The sequence below is a fragment of the Patiria miniata genome, unplaced genomic scaffold (assembly GCF_015706575.1).
Source record: "Patiria miniata isolate m_02_andy unplaced genomic scaffold, ASM1570657v1 HiC_scaffold_8, whole genome shotgun sequence".
In the NCBI taxonomy this organism is placed as follows: Eukaryota; Metazoa; Echinodermata; class Asteroidea; order Valvatida; family Asterinidae; genus Patiria; species Patiria miniata.
This window is the reverse complement of record NW_024037075.1, coordinates 12,963,563-12,985,802: the sequence shown is the minus strand read 5'-3', so window position 1 is coordinate 12,985,802 and position 22,240 is coordinate 12,963,563. Positions and strand designations below refer to the sequence as shown.

Below are 22,240 nucleotides of genomic sequence, written 5' to 3'. Positions count from 1 at the left end.
TGTGGTGGAAGAGCTGCTGAGAAGCATGTTCGTTGAAACAATTTGTCCACTTAAAAAATACTTCAAAAAGGAATTTTTTCAGAAGCACCTGATCCGCGATTGCATAGTAAGAAATTGCAACGTATTTTGCAAATATTCGATATATTGAACATGAATCGATATTGAAGATATACTGGTATGTATCAATAAATCAAAAATTCCGATACCATACAACCCTGGGAGTCAACTTATTCAGAACAATTCAATCCATTTCACTCACACATTGTACTTCAAATTCATTACTTCAAATAATGCCGTGAATTTCTTCAATATTGATGGTACTCACCAAGTAACGATGTATTGCAAGTGTTCGTTTCGAAGGGTGACCTTTGTTTGACCTCCAACAGGACCTCCAGGTATGTCACAAGCTGGAATGATAAAAACAACAAATCCACAGGACAATTAGATGCAAGATTCTGGTAGAAATGAACAAAAGATATGGGAATGTTTCCATTGTGTATTATCGTACAGCTTATCAAACAAGAAAGATAAAGTTGGTCCTCACTTTTCACACTTTAGTTCATTTGCAAACCAACTATGCCCCAACTTGGTCGTCAGACCCAGCTTATGTTGGGACTGTCCCAACTTGAGCCAAACTAGATCATTCAAGTTGCAATGGGCAGGCCTAACTTGGGTTGGGCACTGCTACTCATACATGGATGCTATAGAGGGCGCGCATTTACCAACGAGCGTACGTGATGAGCACATCCACTGCCATGTGCTGCAAAGTGTCATCAGACAAACTAAGCCATTTTCTACAAGGCTACCCTGGAAGTTGCTACAAAAAGACAACATGTTTGATCTGCCTCTGAGCTCCCAGTCCCGGCCTGCGATATTTTTTATTACACAAATATCTGGGGTACCACTGCGCTTTCCTATGGGGCATTTTAATAAAACACGGCTGCAGTGGAGGCTACTATTTTTCAACTTGGTACGGATTTCGGACTTTATTTCCCTTTAAAAAAAATCCTCCGGAGCCTCGGATCAGAAAAGAAAAACCAAGCATCCTACATGTAGCCCTGTCCAGCCAATCCTCATCCGAAGGGCCTACTTTGCTTTTATCATCGTTTTGCTCGACCAATCATGGCAATGGTTGCTGCCCAAGTTGGGCCTGCCCAACTGGATCACCCAAGTTCGGACAGTCCCAACATATATTGGGACCGACGAGAAGTTGGGGCATAACACACATGTCAGTATAGGCTAAGCAAACTGATGCGGCTATTGTAATCCATTAAACATCAAAAAGTCATTTACTTCGTAACCTTCATATTTTCCTAACAAAGCAACTCTATATACACAATTCATTTTGATTGTGTAAAATTTTTCAAAATTCCTCCAGCTATTCAAAAGTCATGCATGGATAATGCAATTCAAGAATACAATGTTGTGGATATAGTGTATTCAGCTCCCGTGACCTTTGACGTTTCTTAAAGGACCTTTGACGTTTCTTAAAGGTCAAGGTTCCACAAAATATGTTGCTCAATAAATTTCACTTCTTGGACCCTGCCAAAGTTCAGGATTTGCAGGTCAGCATTTAGCATGATGTGGACAATTCCTTACCGACACCTCGAAGTAATCCTCAGTTGTGTGTGGGTGCCCAGCACGCGCGCATAGTTTACAGAACCACATAATTTTTGTTTTCACGAAGTAGCTAGCCGGCATAGTGTGGCACTGGATGCGTGCAATCCATACATTTTCGTTTTCATGAACCAACACTGATATGCTCTTTAATACCCAAAACTGTCCCAAGAGGGTTTTCACATTTTCAAAACAAAACTTAGTGACGCATGACCAGAGGAATGCATCCAAGATATCAATGGAAAGCTTACTGCTCCTAGTTCATGATAATTCATAAATACCTGAGACAGTTTACTCATTTCTATTGGTCGAGAGCCCGTAATGTGGGTGGTTTTAAGCCACTGATAAAACACTGACTGGTTTGAAACTCAATTCCTGTGTTCTGCACCACATTTTGCAGTCCGTGCCAAGCGCGCCAATTTCCATAGGAGATTCTTAGCACTGCGGGCATGAGACACGTTTAAGACATGGCCAGAGGGGTGTTTCACCAAACTTGAATTTGAGTTGCTGAACAAAGTCGTTGGAAATTTGTGAAATTTTGACTTGTTTTGGTTTTTTGAGTGGGAATTTCTATGTGCTTGGCTGAATGTTTCAAATCGGCTAGGGGCATGGCATGCCTGGAAGCAGATAATGGCCCTCGCCTTCGGCCGGGTAATTATTGGCAACCAGACCACAGCTGGTTTTAAACGTACTAATGTTTCAAACCGGCCAAGCGCATATTCATTACATTAAAATGGACACTAGTTCAAAGCTTGTTCATATCATCCCTTTGTTTGTGGGTGAGGGTTTTTTTTGGGGGGGGGGGCACCTGTATAACTAAATATTTGAGAGTAACCTACAATAAAGGCATTTTCATTGAACTGATTCATTCCAACGTGTACAAATCAAAACATTTAGTGGAAGGGCAGAAACAAAACAGGTTTGTTGAAGGCAACGGCTAAACTAAGGCTGCTTCTTGATTGGCTGGTACCATCTTCCAACATAGAGGGCGCTCTTCCAAACCAAGTATTATATGCTAAATATGCATTATGTGCCCATTTTCAGGCCTCATTGTATGGGTTTTGGGACTTGGTTTTTATATTCCTCATTTATATCAAAAATATCTATACCATTATTGGGATATGGTTACTTCTAAAAAATAGTAAGATACTTTAAGGGCATTTTTGTTGTATCTTGAGGGGGCACATTTATGGCCGCAAAAGGGGCACTTGGTAAAATCTGGGGGGGGGGGGGCAATGCCCCCTAGCCCCCGGGTTTTGCCGCCCCTGTTCGAACATACGTGTGCGTGTATCTGTTTCTACTCCTCACCATGGGATGCGTGTGCGTTCTCCGCGAAACTTTGGCTGCGCGAATATATGCAGACAAGGCTAATTGCGTGTTAGGAATGATATCAAAACAACCTGCGAGCATTTTTAAGAATAAAAACGCTCATTACCTAAAATACTGTGATATGATTGGCTTCTACCGAAATCGGTAGAAGCCAATCACAGGGAAAATTAATTTCCATAGACTGTGTACAAACGTGGAACAAACCAGCGCGTACGCTTGGCAGATTGACCAAGTCTGGGTTGCTGCATCACTTGAAAATAACATGAACATGTACGTTTTTAACATGATGGTCCGGATTTGATGCATGAGGGCGCGCGTTATGTACTGTAAGGACGTAGGCGATATGCGCTGTGAGTGGATTGACTATAGGCACCGACCGAGCGCAACCCAGACTTGGCCAAGTCTACATTAAGCCCTGCATACTGCACACGTGGGCACCGTGCATAAATACCAAATTTCATTGTAACAAAACCCAATGAAAATTAGCATTCTATCTCCTTTGTTCAATTCCTCAAGCCATTTAAAAATATTAGGTTTTTAAATTTATTTGACCATTTTATACTTTTTTGTAATATATGCGTATCTTTTTCGGAAAATCAGTTTATAAAACAGTTTTGTAAAGTCATAGGTTGTGTCAATTATCTGGTGGTTTCAGTATACTCACATAGGCAATTGAAGATTCTCCATACTTTTTTTTTTTAGTTAATAAGTTATTAAGGTTTTTATGTTTGTGGATACATCTGTAATTCAGTGTCATGCTGCAAAATGTGGAATTTTAATTAATAAACCACATTTGAACTGAGTAAAATGACTCTTTGTGGTGAATCACGCCTATTCCTTGGTTAGCACAGCAAAGCACTTTACAAAAAGGGTCAACCTTTGGGCCTAAAAACTTACTCCTGGTTGCTTGAGCAGTGTTCCCAAGAGTCAAATCCTTTGTGTTGAGGAACTTATCTTGGCTTCTTCATGTGCAGCATGATTGATGTCCTCAACTAGAGATATTTCATGCACGTCTAGTACACATAGGCCCTGAATGCAAAATTTAAAAAGTGAGAATTTTCAAAACCTGATAAACAGTACTGTCAAATCTTCAAATACACGCAATGTATATAAAAATTAAGAACTTGTTTCCCCTTTACCTTGGTTGCAGTTTTTGGTTTTGGTTTACCTTGATTGCATTTTCATGTTTCGTGTTCAAAAGGTTGTGCATGGTTTTAGACATTTTTCTCAAAAAACTGTAATATGCACTTAGCTGGAACTTCAACAGGTTAGGTTTTGATCAAGTTCTTTGGATTTTGATTGGTGTTATTATTGGAAACGGACAAAATGCATGAAAAGCAAATGATCCTGTATCACTTTAACACATACAAGCTGGTGCATACCTTTTCCTGTCTGAGCCTATTAACAGCATCTCCACCTTTCTTGGTCTCCTCACTGACCACAATGCACCTCGTGATCCGTGATGGGCACGATGGAGTCTGACTGTAAGATGCGTGGTTTGATATCGTGGATGAAGTCACGGACAGACGTGATGCGCGCATCCATTGGCTGGATCAACTCTGGTAGTGTTTTCCCTGCAATCAGATGAGAGGGATATATTCAAGTGTTGTATTAATATGAAATACTGAACACCATACATTAATGACCTACTCTCAGTCAATGAAGAGAAAGAATGTAATAAAGATTGTTTTATACTTGCTTTGATGTGTTCTTACCACTGACCTCTATATAAAGACTGGATAGCTAATAAAGAGCCGCACAATGAATGAATTTGACGCCATATTGGTGAGACCGGCTGGTGATCTACAAAGGACAAGTTGCCGTTTTTATAGACAACATGATTTCTTTTGTAACGTCGCAGTTCACTTGACTTGTATTTTGAACACCACCACTGACCAAGTTTAACTACAATTTTTCTAACGTTGTGGTTACTAAAATGCCGCAAATATCACTTTTTCGGCGTTTTGAAATAATAATCACTACGGAAATGTGTCCCTTTTAGAACATCATAATATGTGTACGTGACCAAAATGCGCGTCAACTGTTGATACAACACGCGCGTATTTACGCGTAGAACGTTCGTATTATACACGGCCATCTTCGTGAGACCGGGGGCGAATTGGTCAATATGCAAAGTCTACTGTGTGAATGTTGTATGCATATTCGCTATCCAGTCTTTACTAGATCAGTGGTTCTTACGTTGCAGCATGGATATGTCTGTCACACCAACTGTAATCTTCTCTTCTGCTCTCATCGCCGACTCACTCAGCAGGATATATGTCCAGCGTGGATGCGATCAAACGTTCCCAGTAGAACCACGCTTCCGTAGCTCTTAACTGGCGAGATTCTACTTCAATCCCATCAGTGATCAGCATCGACTGGTGGAGAACTGTCCACATTTGTCCAGACAGACTCTGGTATTATTTCCACAACATGATTTGTTGGCACTACAAACCACGACTTGAGTAACGCTTGGAGATTGTTTGGAGTGGAGCAGTCAGTTTTACCAGACCGACTTCTCCTTTGAGAATTCTAGTGGTAGGCAAGGTGCCAGACCGGTTACTAATATTGGTTACGAGTACTCTGACATCTTGCCCTTGTAGCTGTGCTGACTAATTGCATAGATTGCAGTGATGGTTGCGCAGACATCTTGCGTAACAGGAATCAGTCTTTGTTTGTACGGTTCCAGTTCGAGGTCAAGGCCGGGATGCAGCTGTACGTAGAGTGTTTCCAATATGCAGCTGGCGGCATGGCACAGTAATCAGGTCTAATTCGTTTGATGAGTTGGTTTATCGGCGAGGTTAAGATGAGAAGCCCTGTTTTGCAGCTGGGGAGCATTTTGGTTCACTGGAAAGCACAGCTCAAGCCTGTACTGAATAAAAATGGAAAGAAAAAAATCTATAAAAAATAATAATAAAATATTGTTAACCATGGAGGAATATAGCTCTTTTCGAATCAATTGCTCAAAAGTTGTACAGAATTTCCCTTCTGGCGTACCATTTTACAAAGGTTGAATTGTAGGTACCATCGTTCACCGACGGGGCATAAAAATACAGACCTATCAGGGGTGGATTCAGGAATTTTTGCAGGGGGGGGGGGGTCAGGCCCGTCAGCTTTTTTTTTAATCAGCAAATCAGTGCTGAAATGTTGTCAGGTGTTTTTTTTTTTTTCAGGACACTCCTGGGGCCTGGTACCATTCTTGCAATGGGGGCGCTGTTCAAATCCGACATTATGGTCAAATCTGATGGGGGTCTGCTCATAAGTCCGACGCCTCATAGGTCCGACGCCTCATAAGTCCGACAAAATCACATCCCCTAACCAAATAAAGGCCCATAATTTTGACGCCTCAAAGGTCCGACGCCTCATAAGTCCGACAACGGAAAAACGAGGCTTTTAATTTGTCGGACTTATGAGGCGTCGGACCTATGAGGCGAATAAATAAATTTTATGCCTCATAAGTCCGACGCCTCATAAGTTTGAAATTTCAGACTTATGAGGCGTCGGACCTATGGGGCGTCGGACTTATGATACGGCCCCATCCGACGATCAGGCACACTATATTGCACGGTGTACAATTACCCCCTTACCCCCGCTGGCTTGCCCAGTGTGTAGAGTGTTGCGGACAGGCAGGCGTATGGGTAAATATTAGTAGTATAATTGTCAATTTTTGTTAATTTTTTGTGAGCCCCCAAATGGATCTGTGCCAGCCTGTAACGGTACCTTATAAAGTTGTAATAAAAATGAAGTACTATTGTATCACAGTTCCAAATCTGTACATCAACACCACACTGAACAATCCCACACAGTATTGTTCATTGGGGACCACACACCTGTTGAGCGATAGTTATTATGGGGACAGCAGGAAGTCCCCACAAACTTGGTCCTCATGTCCCTAACAATAGGAAGGACATTCCTCATAACTTAATGCTGCTGAGTAAAAGTGTACTTCAGGGCCCCAGTTCAACGTAAGCTGTACTAGGTGAGTCAAAAAGATGGGTATCTTGTAAAAAGGAACTTTTTTTCGTCAACTTAAAGACAAGAACATGTATAAAGCAATTTAAAGAATCAATCATTTACCTCATCAATTTGCTTTCGTGCTTCGGGGGATACAGAGTAATTAAAAAAAAAAATCAATTTTGTCCACGGGTCATTGAATCAGGCTAAAACACACCCGTGCGTGTCATATACCTTACACATGAGGGCACAGTTATTTATTGAGTCAATCCTTGCGGTATGTTTCTGATTATTGCAGAGCTGATAGTATTACAAACATTTTGACATGAATATAGTTTTCTGAAACTATTTCCATCTCATTTTGTTATTCCTTTCACATTCAGAAATGAGAATGATTAAGGATTCCATTTAGTATGGATTCTGTTCAGCGGCGCAACTGCAGGGTCTCATCCTGGGGGGAGGGGGGGGGCGTGGGGGGGGGGTTGGGGTTGAGGTTACAATGGAGGGGCGCCCACAAATTTCATCCGTGCTGAAAGGTACACAGGCTTTTTTCACCAGACACCCGCCTTTCGTAAAATCAAATAGTGGGGGGTGGGGACGGGGGGTGGGGTGGACACCATCTTCCCATGGGGGCGCTGTTCAAAACGAATACCATGGCTACATTACATGCGGGACGTTACAATAAACAGCTCCCTGAGGGAGTTTTGGTGAAAAACAAGCATGAAATCGCGGGGAAAAAGTGACTTTATGTAATATCCAGCTAATCATGGTAACTCAAATGACTGTGATTTGCTACAGATGCAACATTTTTATGGGGGAGGGCAGGTGGGCCCTCTTCCTGTGTTTGATTGAATATCAGTCAAAGAAGACATGGATTATGGTCGGTTTCAACCATTCAATTCTGAGGAAATGGAAAGTAAACACACCATACACTCTTCCTCACATACTCATCTCTTAAGGCAAGATGCAAAGAACAAACTGTGACTGAGCCAAAAATAATTATAACACCAGAAACAATTGTGAGATACTAACATCATGTATTTTAATATGAAACCTGAATGCAATCCATATATCTACTCCATCAAGATTTCACACACGTTATAATTATGTCCCAGAAAATTTAACCGTCTAAAAAGCAATTAGATCAGCGTGTTTTTGTATTGTATTGTTGGGCATCTGAAAGGAGAATACCGTACCCACACGAATTTGTGTTAGTCTTTGAGGTAAAGATGGTACGTTACATATGGAACTTTTCTTTGACTTGCCAAAAAAATGAGAATTTTTGTATGATGTTTAAAAGAATAATGGGTCAATTAATGTTTGATTACAGATATAAATGATCAAAAATATATATATAAAAACTTTGTGAAATCGACAGAGAATTGACATATCACACCCTATTACATGTAACATCCAAATATGTCATTATAATCTTTGGCTTGAAATATTTATGAAAACAATTCTAATGCCCCTTGTGAGTTGTCTTTTGTGGTTTACTTGGAAAAAAAAATCCTTTGTCTTGGTATTTCATTTAGTAGTTTTAAATTTTCAAGGAATACAATCCCAAAAACAATTGCTTAGGTACCCCCCCCCTTTCAATGCTGGGTCAAATCAGTTATTCCATCTTTTGCAGTTTTTAAAACTGATCTTCCCACCAACCTCTGCACCAAAGTTTATACAAAATATAAATCAAATATAACATAAACATTCTTTTCAAAACAAATATTTACCAAAAAAGTCATTAATTGGTGGATGGAATAATCCCAAAACTACTCCTGGTAATACTTAATTGTTTAAACCGTATTACTTAAGTCACGCATGCAACTGGGAATTTAAAAGAAGAAAAAAAACGAGAACATTCCAAACCACACAAGACTTTGCGCAGTGTTTTTCAATTTGTAATGGCATTTATGAGAAGTAAAAAAACGAGGAAATCAGGGGATCTGAGGAAAAGTCGCATGCCTGTTAAGTAAAATAAAGCCACTTGGCGAACGAGTCTCCAAAAATATAATTTTATTTACAAAATGTACATGTATTTACCATCTAAGGTTGAATCAATCACAAAACTTCTCATTGTTTTAAGGTGATACTTATACAACTGTTGTCAGGCCAACAAGTCTCAACTTGGAAATGGACCAAACCACCCATACAGCCTCAGAAATCAACAAATACCATATATCCACTGGGTTTTCAAATTAGTGATGTTTTCGTGCACACACGTAAAGATCTGAAGTCTACAGTAATTCTGTTTGCCACTTTATAAAGAATTTCCAGATTTGGAATCTACACTTATTCACAAACGTGAGATTGTGGTCAACCAGGGATCTTATTTGCATAAACTAATGTTTTAAGAAATTAAAGTTGGAGAACAGACTTGGAACTGTAGATTTGTGCCAGATTCACCCCGTCCATTGTTAGCATGAATCTACAGTTCCTTGTCCATTCTCATGGACCCAATCAGCAAATCATACACACTCTAAAAAGTCTCGGGTCAGATTCGACCCAAATCTGGGTCAGATTTGACCCGATGACACGTCAAAATAACGCTTCTCTTGAGTCACCTTTCTTGCCATTTGACCAAGAAAATTGTCTTTTTAACCCAGAAAAGTGTCAGGTCCAGTCTATCCTGGATGCAGGGTTATATCTAACCAGACTTTAAGAGTGTCAGTTTGACTTTGATGACAAACTACGGTGTCATGTGTAGAGGGTGAACAGCTATTTATCTTACACGCAGTGCAACACTATTGACCATCTGAATCGAGAATGGGTTATGATGTTTATGTTTAAATTGCAAGCAGACATCCTGGAATAACTCATTTTTAATTATCTGTTTTTGGAATTTGCACAGGTCCCTGATTTTATTGCATTAATTTTTCAATGGTGAACAGCTAATTGTCTAAACTGAGCATGTATTACCGTGTTTTGCCTGTGAGAATGGTCCTGCTTAGGATTAAAACAAAAGACACTCTAAGTTTGTTGATTTTCTTGTAAATTTCATTTCCTTTTATAGGGAAGTTATCATTTTGATATGTTATGTCAAGTACATGTAATTCTAGAGTGGGCTTGGTGAGAGAGAATTAATATATAACCCTGAGTGATGGGAAGAAGGACCGTAACTTATGCCGTCTACCCAATGCCTTGTTGCCATATAGGCTCAACTTAGTCAAGCTTGGCATGTTACCTACAGCCGAGGCAATGTGTGGAATGTCTGACCGTGTCAAATCACAATTGCCCAGGTCCAGCCTATGTAAGTGCATCATTTTTGGCAATTCCTTGGCCCACAATGCAGCACATCCACCCAATGGGTCGTTGAAATCAAGTTCCAACTCAGTCAGTCTGGGCATGTTACCTACAGCTGAGGCAATGTGTGGAATGTCTGACTGTGTCAAATCGCAATGGACCAGGTTCAGCTTATTTAAGTGCTTCATTTTGGGTAATTCCTTGGCCCACAGGTCAGCGGATCCGCCCAATGTCCAGATGCCAACAAGGATCAAGTCAGTCAGTTTAGCCACGTCATGTACAGCTGAGGCAATGTGTTCAATGTCTGTTCTCTTAAGTTGGCACCACCTTACTTCAAGTTTCTCAAGGCTTGTCAGGTGTTTGATATGGGCCCATTCTACAGCTCTACCTCCCAATGTATTGCAACCATTTATGTCAAGACTGGTCAAGAGATAGTTGCATTTCAGTGATGACAGGATTTTCTCAAGATCACCCTTCACTAAAGGACACCAGTAGAGCGTCAGATGCCTGAGGTTTTCCATGTAACCCAGGGCGAAGGCTAAACCACTGACAGAAGACACAGACTCAATCCGAATGGTTTCAATGCGTGACAGTTGTAGCACCTGGACTTCTGACCTACAGATTATTTTAAGAAGGTATATGAGAATGCGGACATCAGTATTGTTATTCACCACGATATCTGATGGGATGAGTGAGTCGCTGGTTAGACATTGTGGGATCTTTTTGGATTGGCTTTCAAAAAAACAGTGTTGACTAATTAATTGTATAACGTCTGATTGGTACATGGGCTTATGTCGATCCTTGTTGAATTTACGGTCAAGCAATCTAACAATGTCAGTCATGCACTTTTCATTGTCGCCACAACAAAAACGCAAAAGAAAATCATTTGAAACGACACCCTCAATTGTCTGACATAGTTGCCTTAAATTGTTTTGAAATTCTCCAAATGGAACAACTTTGTACACCGTACGCTTTACAAATCCCGGGTTTGACATATGTACACTTTGCAAGTATTTACCAGCACAGCATTCCTGAATAGTCTTGTGCATGAATTGTATGTTGTTGTGGCATTCGAGGTTTATGATAACTCTCTGCTGGGTTAGGATGCCCGCTTTCAGTGCCAGGTCCAGCGCATTTTGTTCAAACTCATCTTTTTGAAATGAGAGATTCTGGTTGGCACTTACGAATCCACTCAGTGCAGTTTTTCCTATAGTAATCACTGTTTTTGATGCATCTTCGGAGCTATATCCTTTTCTTGTGAACATGTAAACAACTGCCTCAGTGAAGAGGCGTGAAGTTGTTACGGGGAGTTGTTTTTTCTCCCTCCACAACAAACACATGAGAAGGAGAAGCATTGGATTCGTGGAGAAATCGAGCAGTGTGTTGGATTTTTCAATGTTTTGGATCAGTGCACTGCCACTATCAGGATCTTTGTAATAGAATTTCAGAATGTATTCATTAACATCTTCCTTGGTAAACCCCAGAACCTCTACGTGTGTGCAAGGATTTCGGACAAGTGATTTTGACATCAGTGTCTCAAGATGAGAGGGGCGGGTTGAGACAAAAATGCAACACTTCCTGTAATCTGTTCTATTGAGCGCTTTTAGGATAGAGCCGAATGAGGCTGCATCAAGTGTTTTGGTCCTCATTTCATCAAAACCATCCAAAAGTATCAAGACCTTATTTGAATTGTCCTGAATATATTGATCAAGTTCATCTTTGGCTACTCCTGACTTTACGCCTAAAAGTTGATCAAAAATGGAATCAACAAGATCAGATTCTTGGAACAGGGCATACATCTTTAAAAGAAAAAGAAGCTTGAATCTTTTCAGGATTTCACATGCCTCATTGGCCCAGTCATATGCAATCTTGTCAAAAATGGTTGACTTGCCGACACCCCCAATGCCAAATAAAATAGCACGATTGAACTCTGTCTCAGGCCAATCTTTCAATATGTTCTCATACTCTGTGGAATATACAGTCTCGTCAGAGTATTCTTCCTCTAAAGTACCTTTCTTTGTTCTAACCTGCAATTTAGTGTAAATGCCAACAATGGGTCTTTGATCGTCAGGAGCCCCAGGGTTCAACTGAACATAGCTACCCGTTGTCTTGTAACATGTCCTCAAAATACCCCTGGTCTTGTTACCGACTTTTTGGTTGAGATCCCCCACTCTTGGTTCCTGGTCTGGTTTCTGACTCTGCGGATGTACTCCTGTTGAGTTCAAACAATTAACAAGTACATGTTATAGTAAGCAGGAGGTCATGGGTTCGAGTCCCACCAAAGTTATTTTTTTCTCATAATCCCTGGAGACAACACTAAGTATATATTGGAATCCAGTGATCAGAATTAGAAGCTTTTACTGCGGTGGTGTCACGCTCACGCGCATGCTGCTCGCGTTCTTAAAGACGAGGCGCGCGCGCATTTTGGTATTCCAATTGGTCAAAGGAGCCCGAAGTGTGGGTATACATACCTGAGCGCCACTCGCGCGAGCCTTTTACGACACTGCAGTAAATGGCTGCCCCCAGATTTGTCTATACAGTGTTTATACAATACATGTATGTCGGTGGAGGGCAAAACCCAATATTGAATGTACATGTATTATTTCAGTTTAACATTGTTTCTGAAACGGATTGAATAGTCTTCCTCTACTGAGGCAAACATGTACAAGAAATGGTGACTTGGATTTACAGTTCGTTAGTAAGGCAGTGTAAAAAATAAATATGCCCCCCTCCCCAAACAATAATCAAATGAATATTTTGGATTTTGTACCATCTGTTGGACACAAACTTCTCAGATGTTGTTTAATAGTATTTACACATTGTTTTTTTACACTTACAACAATAAATTCAGACAAAAAAACTAGTAACTGTATTTGGAGGCCTCCAAAACTTGATTCCATTTTTCCCCACTTTCTTTTTTCCACATGTGATTCACACAATACGGGGTGCCATTTGGGGTATATACATTACGAGACTCCTAATGTGGTCACCATATCTTATTACAAACTGGTTTATATCGTACATGTAGCAACAAAAAAATGTAGACTCTTTCGTGGAATTGGCAATCCGTCTTTTGTGTCCATGTTTGTGTAATATATCATCTCCATCCCCCTCCCCCTCCCCTACAAAATATACAATAATATCTGACCCGAGATATCAAGTAGTGTAACAAACAAGATCATATTTACCTGCTCCATCTGACGACAAGTTGTAAATGACACTAACTTCACCTGAACCAGTGGCAGTAATGATAGGATTGTTTCTACCGCTGACTGTGCCCATGTTTCCGATGGCTCCAGTATGTTTTGGGGAATCTAAAATCAGAAGAATTCAAACATCCTTTAAAGGATACCGACAAAATGATTCATGTACTTTAGTACATCTCCAGTTGTCCGTTTTTGGAAGGTAGAGTAGATCATTTGTCATATTTGCATTTGTTTCTTTTGAAGCAAAAAAAGTCCTCTAAATCTAAAGACTGGTGCTTAACAACTAACCTGCTGAACTTTCAGCTCAGTGAATGCTGTATATTCCGAGAAAATCATTTTTCAGGATCTCGATTTAAAAACAAAGTTGCAGATTCTTGTTTTGAATTGATTGCAGCCGATTGCAACGACGCTATGTCACGCACTGACCAAACAAATAATAGCAACCACGCACGCATGTGCATCGTGTCAATGCTCACGCGCACCCATTCACAGATTCATCCAATTACAAACCAACTACTAATGGAAATTTCCAAAAATTGTTCAATTCCCAATCTTTGGTAATGACTTCTTTTAATGTCTTCTTTGTCCAATTACTATCTTTAAACCAAAGTAAGCTTTCAAAAATAATTTGGTCAGTTACTTTTTGGATAGCTGCGAATGATCTACTCTACCTTTAAAGAAGATACATGTATATAGAGAAATCTGATTGTCCAAAGTTGAAACCTGCAACTTCAAAAAAAATCTTGGGGTGTGTGTGAATGTGTGAGTTGAGTGGAGAGGGGGAGTTAATGTCCCTCCCTCCCTCATTGACCCCATGCAAATGGTCTAGCTACTATATGTACTCACCTGTTGCAGCTGAGGGGGTGGGTACCTGTGCCTCCTGTTGCATCGTGGCAGAGACATCAGTCTGGCAGGCTGCTTCAGATTGAGCAGCCATGGTACTTTGGATCACCCAGCCACAAATGGAAGTCCTGTTTGCCAATGATAAATGAAAAGCTGTAACACACTGGTCTTCATTCCAGCTTCAATCTCATTCTTTAGCATGAAAACTTGTAACTACAATGCCATTTATGTTTGGAATAAAGACTAGAGGGAAATTCCACGCGGAAGTGATCTTTAGAGCTACATGAATCACAAGCTCAAATGTGGTATGAAATTAAAGGAAACAACAAGACCTTTTATTTTAATGGTGTGCCAGTGAGTTGGAATTGGACAGTTGGAAACTGCACCAGAATAATTCACAGTTGACTATCAGTCAGTGAGATCAGTAAACTGCAACTGAAAAACTTCTTAACCCTAACAATCCCCGTCCAGTCAAATTCCTACAGCAGGATTTGTTGGAGTCTGTTGGAGTGAGTACTGCACTAGTAAATGCTTTACATGGGGTGTATAGTCATACCACCATAATCAGAGTCCGACAGTTTGGGTCCAGAGTTTGCCATATAGTGTTAGAATTTGCAAGAGTGAGGAAGGTTCCTAGTAAATCACTCAAGGGGTTTAGGGTTACACCTGACATTTAATACAATCCATGAAACCAAAATAAGAACCCCAAAGCAAAAAGAAATGAACCATTGTTCTGGCAAAACTTACAGTTGAGTTCGTAGCAGGTTGATTCAGAGACGTCCAAGCATTACAGCCCTGTACATGAAGCTGCCGCACCCAACAATCCCATGACCACCTGACGGAACTATATTATGCAAATTAATCCCTCAATAAACCTCCATATATGGCATTGACTCAAACTTTACAAAAGTTACAAGGTCATGATTCACAAGTGCTTTGAAATTCTGTCACATGCAAGCAGTTTGCATCCAATATGAAACAAGACATTGCACTATCCATATTTGTCCTAATATTAGTCTGGAGAATATCTTAATAAAAAATAAAGGCTATTTTTTTATCCTGGAAACCCTGCGCATCGATACAAATACATAACCCACATTTGTCCCAGCAGGCCTCCAAAAATTGTGTAGCCTACATTGGGTTTTCCCAATATTGTCAACAGCTAGCCTGGAGACAACAATGGAAAGTTTTGTGTGGTCTGCTGTCATGCAAAGATCTACAAAGTTGACGAGTCAATGGGTGACCTTTCTTTTCAAATGACGTGATTTCATGAGTTCACAAGTGCTATTTTTAGCTCAGCATCTATTCAATGCAACTAATTCACTTTTGAGGCTTTAGTCAACACGTAGGTGTATATTGACCTCAACAGCTTGGTATACAGCAAAAGCATATCTAGTGACATATTTGTAATACCCGCATTATGAGGAACTACACTCAACCAAAAAAGAAAGACCTCCCTAATATTTTGTTGTCTAACTCAAAAACTACTGCGCACATCTTGCTCAAATTACAACTAATCAGTACAGAAATTCCTTAGCAATCCAGCCATACTCTTCGTTTGGCCCAAAACAGTGATAATGTGTACAAAATTATGCAATTTATGACAAATGCTACCGAACAAACATTGCACTTTTGTATAGGTGCAAGGTGAGTGTGAACCACAACTTGCACGTATACAAAAGTACAACTGTTTTCGGTATCATTTGTCATAAATTGCATCATGTCGTACACATTATCACTGTTTTGAGCCTAAAAAAGAGTATGGCTGGATTGCTAAAGAATTTCTTTACTGATTGGTTGTTATTTGAGTGAGAGGTCAGTAGTTTTTGAGTTAGACCAAAAAGTATTGGAAGGGGGGGGGGACTTTCTTTTTTGGTTGAGTGTATGATACAATGCAATTTGAAAGTGCTTGAATAAGTATTTGCAAGTAGGCCTACATCCTAAAGCTGGCACTAATGTATTGCCCGATTCTATAGAAGCATCAGGCCTTTTCAATAGCCAATCCGACAGTCCAATTAAATTGTTACAAATATATTGAAAAAAAAACTTAGCTAAAGTTCATCTTCAACCTGTCACTTCCTGCACAAAACCCTGATGCTTTCACCAAGAAATCCAGCCGCAAATTAAAGACGGACAACAGTTTTAAAACTTAGATTTCAATTTCTCAAGTTGGAGAATCTGTAGCGGGACATTCCATGTCACTACATTGTCGTGTTGGGTTCACCATACATTGTATACTGAGAAATGCATTGTGGGTAAACTATTTATAGATTTGTCTCTTGTGCATGTGCCTTCGGCCATGTTGGCCATGCTTCGGTCTCGTCATGTAGATACTTGTAAATAAACCAATGAAGATGTAATCCAGAGTCTGCGATGAACAATTAATCCCTTTCCCCCTTCCATCCGAACCTGGTAATGATCTTCGGACCGTTACACTGGCGTAGTCGGCAGGATGGAGGGGGATATTTTGGATTGAAAATGTTCTGCTGATGTTCACAAATCATCGATCTGAGCTGTGCTGTGTGTAGCCTGTACAACGTGTACATTTTGTACTGTGATTGACTTTCGTCAGTTTCGTGTTCGTTCGACCCCGTTCGTTCGACATTCTGCGTGTTATTGCATGTTGGAACATGTCAGCATGTCTTCCATCATGTACATCGTCGTCGTTGCGTAACTGTAAATACTACCTGTGTATTTCTGCTGATCCCGATGTTTTTGAGTCAACCCCGATTGACTTTCGTATCGTCCGTCGTTAGGCCGTTAACCGCAGAGCTGATGGGAGGATTTCCTGATGATCTCCTTGGCCGTGCTTACCCAAGAGTACTGGCGTTAACCTGATGTTTGCGGGGGAGTACCCAGTCTCCCGAAGCCTTCCCGACTTCTGTCTGATCCACACCCCGTGGAGCAACCTGTCCCTCCGGACTGTCTGTCATCAGTTTGGCGATAACCCTTCGCCCAGGGGAGGAGCTGCCTCCTTGAGCATAGCTGCAGCAACCTTGGCCTCACCAAGTTTGGTCCGGGGAAGAGTGCTGATCTCTTCGTGCACAATTGCGTTAACCCTTCGCCCAGGGGAAGAGTGCTGATCTCTTCGAGCCAGCTGTTTGATCGTCATGATCGTCTGTCGTCAATCGTCGGACTGTTTTGCAAGTTCAAGTCTTCAAATTGATCGTCATGATCGTCTGCCGTCACTCGTCTGACTCAGTGACTGTTTTTGTTTTCACTAGTCTTCGGTTCAAGTGTGACTGTATACAAGTGTCAACTGTGAACTTTGAGTGACTGTCAATGTAAACTGTGACTGTATTGCCTATTGTTCTTGTTAACCATGTTAACTCAGAGCTGTAATGATTCACATGTCATTTGCTGATTGTACTAAAATTGTTTTGTGCCATTTTGAAGCATGTAAGGTGATTAAGTCTGCTACTCTACTTAACTATTTTAAGTTCAGGTAATTTATCTCGCTAGGTGAATTATTTTGTTTGATCATCTCGTGAAATTTGACACAAATTAGAGTTTTTTTAGAACTGGATTATCATTATCGTGAATATCGTTTCTCAACGTCAGTGAAGCACCCTGTTTTGATTGAGTCTATCTCGTCGGTTGGCAGTAAACCCGAGTGGAGGGGAGGAGTACCCAAAGTCTCCTTGTGCCTTACCAGGAGTATGGCGATAACCCAAAGCCGCGGGGGGAGTACCCAAAGTCTCCTGTAGCCTACTTTGCAGTGTCTGACCCAAGCTATGGAGTAACCTTCAGACTGACTGAAACTGTTAATTGATCTATCCTTGTCTTTGATCAGTCATCATGATTTGATCTGTATTTGCATAATTTCAAAATTTGCAAGTGTTTGCTGATTGCATAACTTTATCATTCTGATGATAATTTTACTGTGTATGCAAGTTGCTATTGTTAGCCAAGTAACGATTTACTATTGTTGAGGTTAAACCTGTTGTTTACAGCTGATTCCAAGTTTACTTGATTGAGCTAGTACGTATCCTAGACTGAGGAAACTGAATTTTGGAACACCTGTGACTGTGTGATTTAAGACTGCTAATTCTTTATTCATCCACCTTCTTTACTGTTAAGCCATAGCTAAGGAGGGGGGAGTGTAGCGGGACATTCCATGTCACTACATTGTCGTGTTGGGTTCACCATACATTGTATACTGAGAAATGCATTGTGGGTAAACTATTTATAGATTTGTCTCTTGTGCATGTGCCTTCGGCCATGTTGGCCATGCTTCGGTCTCGTCATGTAGATACTTGTAAATAAACCAATGAAGATGTAATCCAGAGTCTGCGATGAACAATTAATCCCTTTCCCCCTTCCATCCGAACCTGGTAATGATCTTCGGACCGTTACAAATCCAGCGGTTGAATAGCAGGAGGTCGTGGGTTCGAGTCCCATAAGCTTGCTTGCCAAGGGTTTTTGGATAGAATTCTTTATGTCACCAGCAGTTTTTTTCTTTCTTTAATAGGTAATTTCTTTACGTCGTCTCGATTCTTCATAAGAATAACTACGCAAATCGTAAACAAACAAGAAATTAAGGGGAGCCGATGGTGTAGGATCATCATTTCTTAACCCTAAAAGGGCCTGGTTATTTTGACCATCTCTCAGCCAGGGGGGCGGATTCCGCCCCCCCCCCCCCCCTAAGATCTCGGCCATCGAGTGAAATTTTTTTTTGAAACTCGGTACATGTATGGAGCAACTCTTCATGGTTTTGGAATTATCGCTAATTAATTATTCACATGTATGAATAGTAATTCTGGTCTGTGTACACGGCGTATATGGGAAAATTCAGTTTCACGGCACATAGCGCCGGGAAATTTTTTGCTGCGCGACAACCCCTGGTCCGATTTTTATATTTTTGGTGTCAAAAGATGCGTAATGCTCGACGCTAAAAAGTCATAACAGCTTGGGTCGCGAAAAAAATTTTTTTAAAGGCTATCACGGAAAAAGTCGAGGGGGGGGCCTTTTAGGGTTAAAGCGATTTGGCATTCTGGAGTCTGGACAACGGGCCTCCAAGATGAAGGACAACGGGCCTTTCATGAATTGTGTCTTTTGGTTTTCTGCTCAGTGCCAGGTTTCACGAAATTAGGAAGGCTCCTTACGAATAATATACAAATATTGACTGCCTGGAGTTGTGTAGTAAAACTAGCCTCCCGAGGTGATCCATGAAGCATTCTATTTTTCCCGAGGCTCCATGGATCACCAAGGGAGGACAGTTTTACTTCACCACGAGATAAAGCAGTCATTTTTTGTTTTATAACACCTCTCCCACAGATTATGCTTGATTTTACATGTAGGTGATAACTGATTCATTTAATCTGAATATAATAAAACTTAACTTTTATTTGAATACAAAATCAGTTGAAAATTAACTTGCACTTTTTGTAACTACCTTCGCAAAATGTTTGAACCCCATCTGTAGTGCATGCTTGGAAACAATATGCGCAACGGGCAATGCGCCACGGGCAATGCGCAACGGGCAATTTGCAACGGGCAATTTGCAACGGACAATGCGCAACGGGCAATGCGCAACGGGCAATGCGCAACGGGCAATGCGCAACGGGCAATGCGCAACGGGCAATGCGCAACGGGCAATGCGCAACGGGCAATGTGCAACGGGCAATGCGCAACGGGCAATGCGCAACGGGCAATGCGCAACGGGCAATGCGCAACGGGCAATGCGCAACGGGCAATGCGCAACGGGCAATGCGCAACGGGCAATGCGCAACGGGCAATGCGCAACGGGCAATGCGCAACGGGCAATGCGCAACGGGCAATGCGCAACGGGCAATGCGCAACGGGCAATGCGCAACGGGCAATGCGCAACGGGCAATGCGCAACGGGCAATGCGCAACGGGCAATGCGCAACGGGCAACACAAACACCCCTATGGGCAATTCCACGGTTACTCACGTAACATTTTCGTAACGTGAGTAACTGATTTTGTGTGTCTTGTTTATCATACATAACACACTTTTCTGGATGTCATCTTTGGTGCTTGGGTAGGTCTAGGTCTACTCTATCTACCATGGTAATAACTAATAACAGTTATTAAACCTTTTCAGTAAGATAATTACAGTCCAAGGAAACTCAAAAGTACATCAAAAATGTAACGTGAGTAACCCTGAAATTGCTCCTAAGATATTAGGGTTCAATGACTGCAAACAGGTAGTTGTTCACCATAGCAAGCCTAAAATGTCATCTGGGTGATTTTTGTCTAGACCAGGAAAGATTAAAGATTGAAGTTTAATATTGACTGCAAACAGGTAGTTGTTCACTATAGCAAGCCTAAAATGTCATCTGGGTGATTTTTGTCTACCAGCAAAGATTAAAGATTGAAGTTTAATATTGACTGCAAACAGGTAGTTGTTCACTATAGCAAGCCTAAAATGTCATCTGGGTGATTTTTGTCTACCAGGAAAGATTAAAGATTGTAGTTTAATATTGTAGTAATACTAGTTACATGTACACTGTTACTTGCAAGTGAAGATTTCATAGCGAATTCAGAATGTACTTTGCAGCCAATAGCGTCCATTGATTTACTGAATTACTCGATGTCAAAGTGATCAATATCGTTGATATCATTTATTTAAAATCATTTCATCAGTTAATCGACAATGATCAAAAATATGTGTCTCTGCCATGTATGTTCGTCCCTTCCACTTAGTTTGTGCGCATGCGCCAAAATCTCGGCTAATTCCAGTGACTGTCGTGCGCAAGTGCATTGGCATGAACATACGAGCTGCATGAGCGAGCGTGGATGGACCGCTGAAAAAAAGCTTTGTGTTGACAAAGACAAAGCAGGATCTGTTTTCCATCCTATATAAAAATACAAATGAGGTCGCTTGGAATCAGTGGTTTACAATGTTAAAGAAAATATACAACATTTGCAAACATCGAAAAACAAAACTACCATTTTTTTTACGAAATACCTTACTAGGATGTTGGTAAATGACAGTTTAAAGCATCCTGTAAATTTATGGCACCTTGTTTGAAGTCATTTTCAAGAAAATTTGTATTTTTGTATTAATTTCCAACGGTGGTCAGCCGACCACCGTTGGACAAACCTAACTATTTTTCAACTACTGCTCCAAATTTACCACTTTTTTCAGTTCAAATTTTGTTTGCTATTGGTTACATGGTCATGAACGGGTGCAGGCCAGCTAGACTGGTTCCCTTACCTTACAATTTCCATTACCTTACAATTTTCCGGCATCTATAAATTGATCCATTTTATCTTTAGTGGAGTCAGGGAACCAGACTACTTTAATGTTTCTGTTTTTGTTCTTTTTCCCCCAGCATTTTCGAACAAAAAACTTCAAATATGTCAGTGTAACAATATTTGATCCATTATACTAACTCCTCAATTAGTTCATTTCTGAAAATTACAGCAAAAGCCAATGATGTACATTCCCTTTAAACTACGTACCGGTACATGTTAATTGAAACATACCGGTATATACATGTTTATTGGAACTTTATCCACATCTGACATGTCTGAAGTCATTACCATTTTGGTTGTGTGGACAGTTCAAGGTTTTTTTCGGGGGGGGGTGGGGGTGGGGGGTGGGGGAGGGTGGCTAATTGACTAATTGGCGTGGCTCAAGAGCATAGTTTAAGCAAATATGTAAATTCCATTCAACTATTTAAAAATCGTTTTTTCAAAAACAAAGATACAAAGATAAACTGACTAGGGGTATTATAACAATTTTTGAAAAGTTGGACAAAGAAACTGACTGGAGTGTGGCTTGAACCCACGACCTCCGAATAATTATTCCGGTGCTCTACTAACTGAGCTATCCAGCCCTATGTTGGCGGTGCCCCAATTTGTCAACATCTTTGTTCAAGGGACGCTAGTCAGAAGCCATAAACCGGTCGCAGCCAGGGATCACATCCAAAGTCATGAAACAGACCCAGGAATGGTTATCTGGATATCGCAGGTTTAAACCCTGCTCAAGTCAATTTCTCTGTTCAACTTTTCAAAAGTATAGTATAAAAGAAAAAAAAGTGTTTTTCCTAATAATTGTAATTTCCATCGTACGAAAAGTA

The 22,240-nt window shown here is 40.7% G+C and overlaps 1 protein-coding gene, 1 non-coding gene and 1 pseudogene across 2 annotated transcripts; all 3 read right to left on the bottom strand.

Annotated features, from left to right (window-relative positions):
- Positions 1-305: 305 nt before the first annotated feature.
- On the bottom strand, positions 306-5,790 carry LOC119719747 (annotated as a pseudogene).
- Positions 5,791-8,075: 2,285 nt separating this feature from the next.
- LOC119719448 (NACHT, LRR and PYD domains-containing protein 3-like) lies at positions 8,076-13,450 on the bottom strand. The gene is made up of 2 exons (XM_038188902.1): positions 13,329-13,450; positions 8,076-12,352 (listed from the first exon to the last, which is right to left on the bottom strand). Exons 1-2 carry the CDS (start codon positions 13,420-13,422, stop codon positions 9,978-9,980), a joined length of 2,469 nt encoding a protein of 822 aa, XP_038044830.1. The 5' UTR covers positions 13,423-13,450; the 3' UTR covers positions 8,076-9,977.
- An 8,474-nt stretch (positions 13,451-21,924) lies between these two features.
- On the bottom strand, positions 21,925-21,997 carry Trnai-aau. Its single transcript has one exon. It is a non-coding gene; the product is annotated as a tRNA-Ile (tRNA).
- Positions 21,998-22,240: the final 243 nt, after the last annotated feature.

Excerpts from the sequence above, each read along its gene's own strand:
- LOC119719448 (XM_038188902.1), bottom strand. The coding sequence starts at position 13,422 with ATGGGCACAGTCAGCGGTAGAAACAATCCTATCATTACTGCCACTGGT. Across the intron at positions 12,353-13,328 it reads CTTGTCGTCAGATGGAGCAG|GAGTACATCCGCAGAGTCAG; the intron begins GTAAATATGATC and ends TGAACTCAACAG.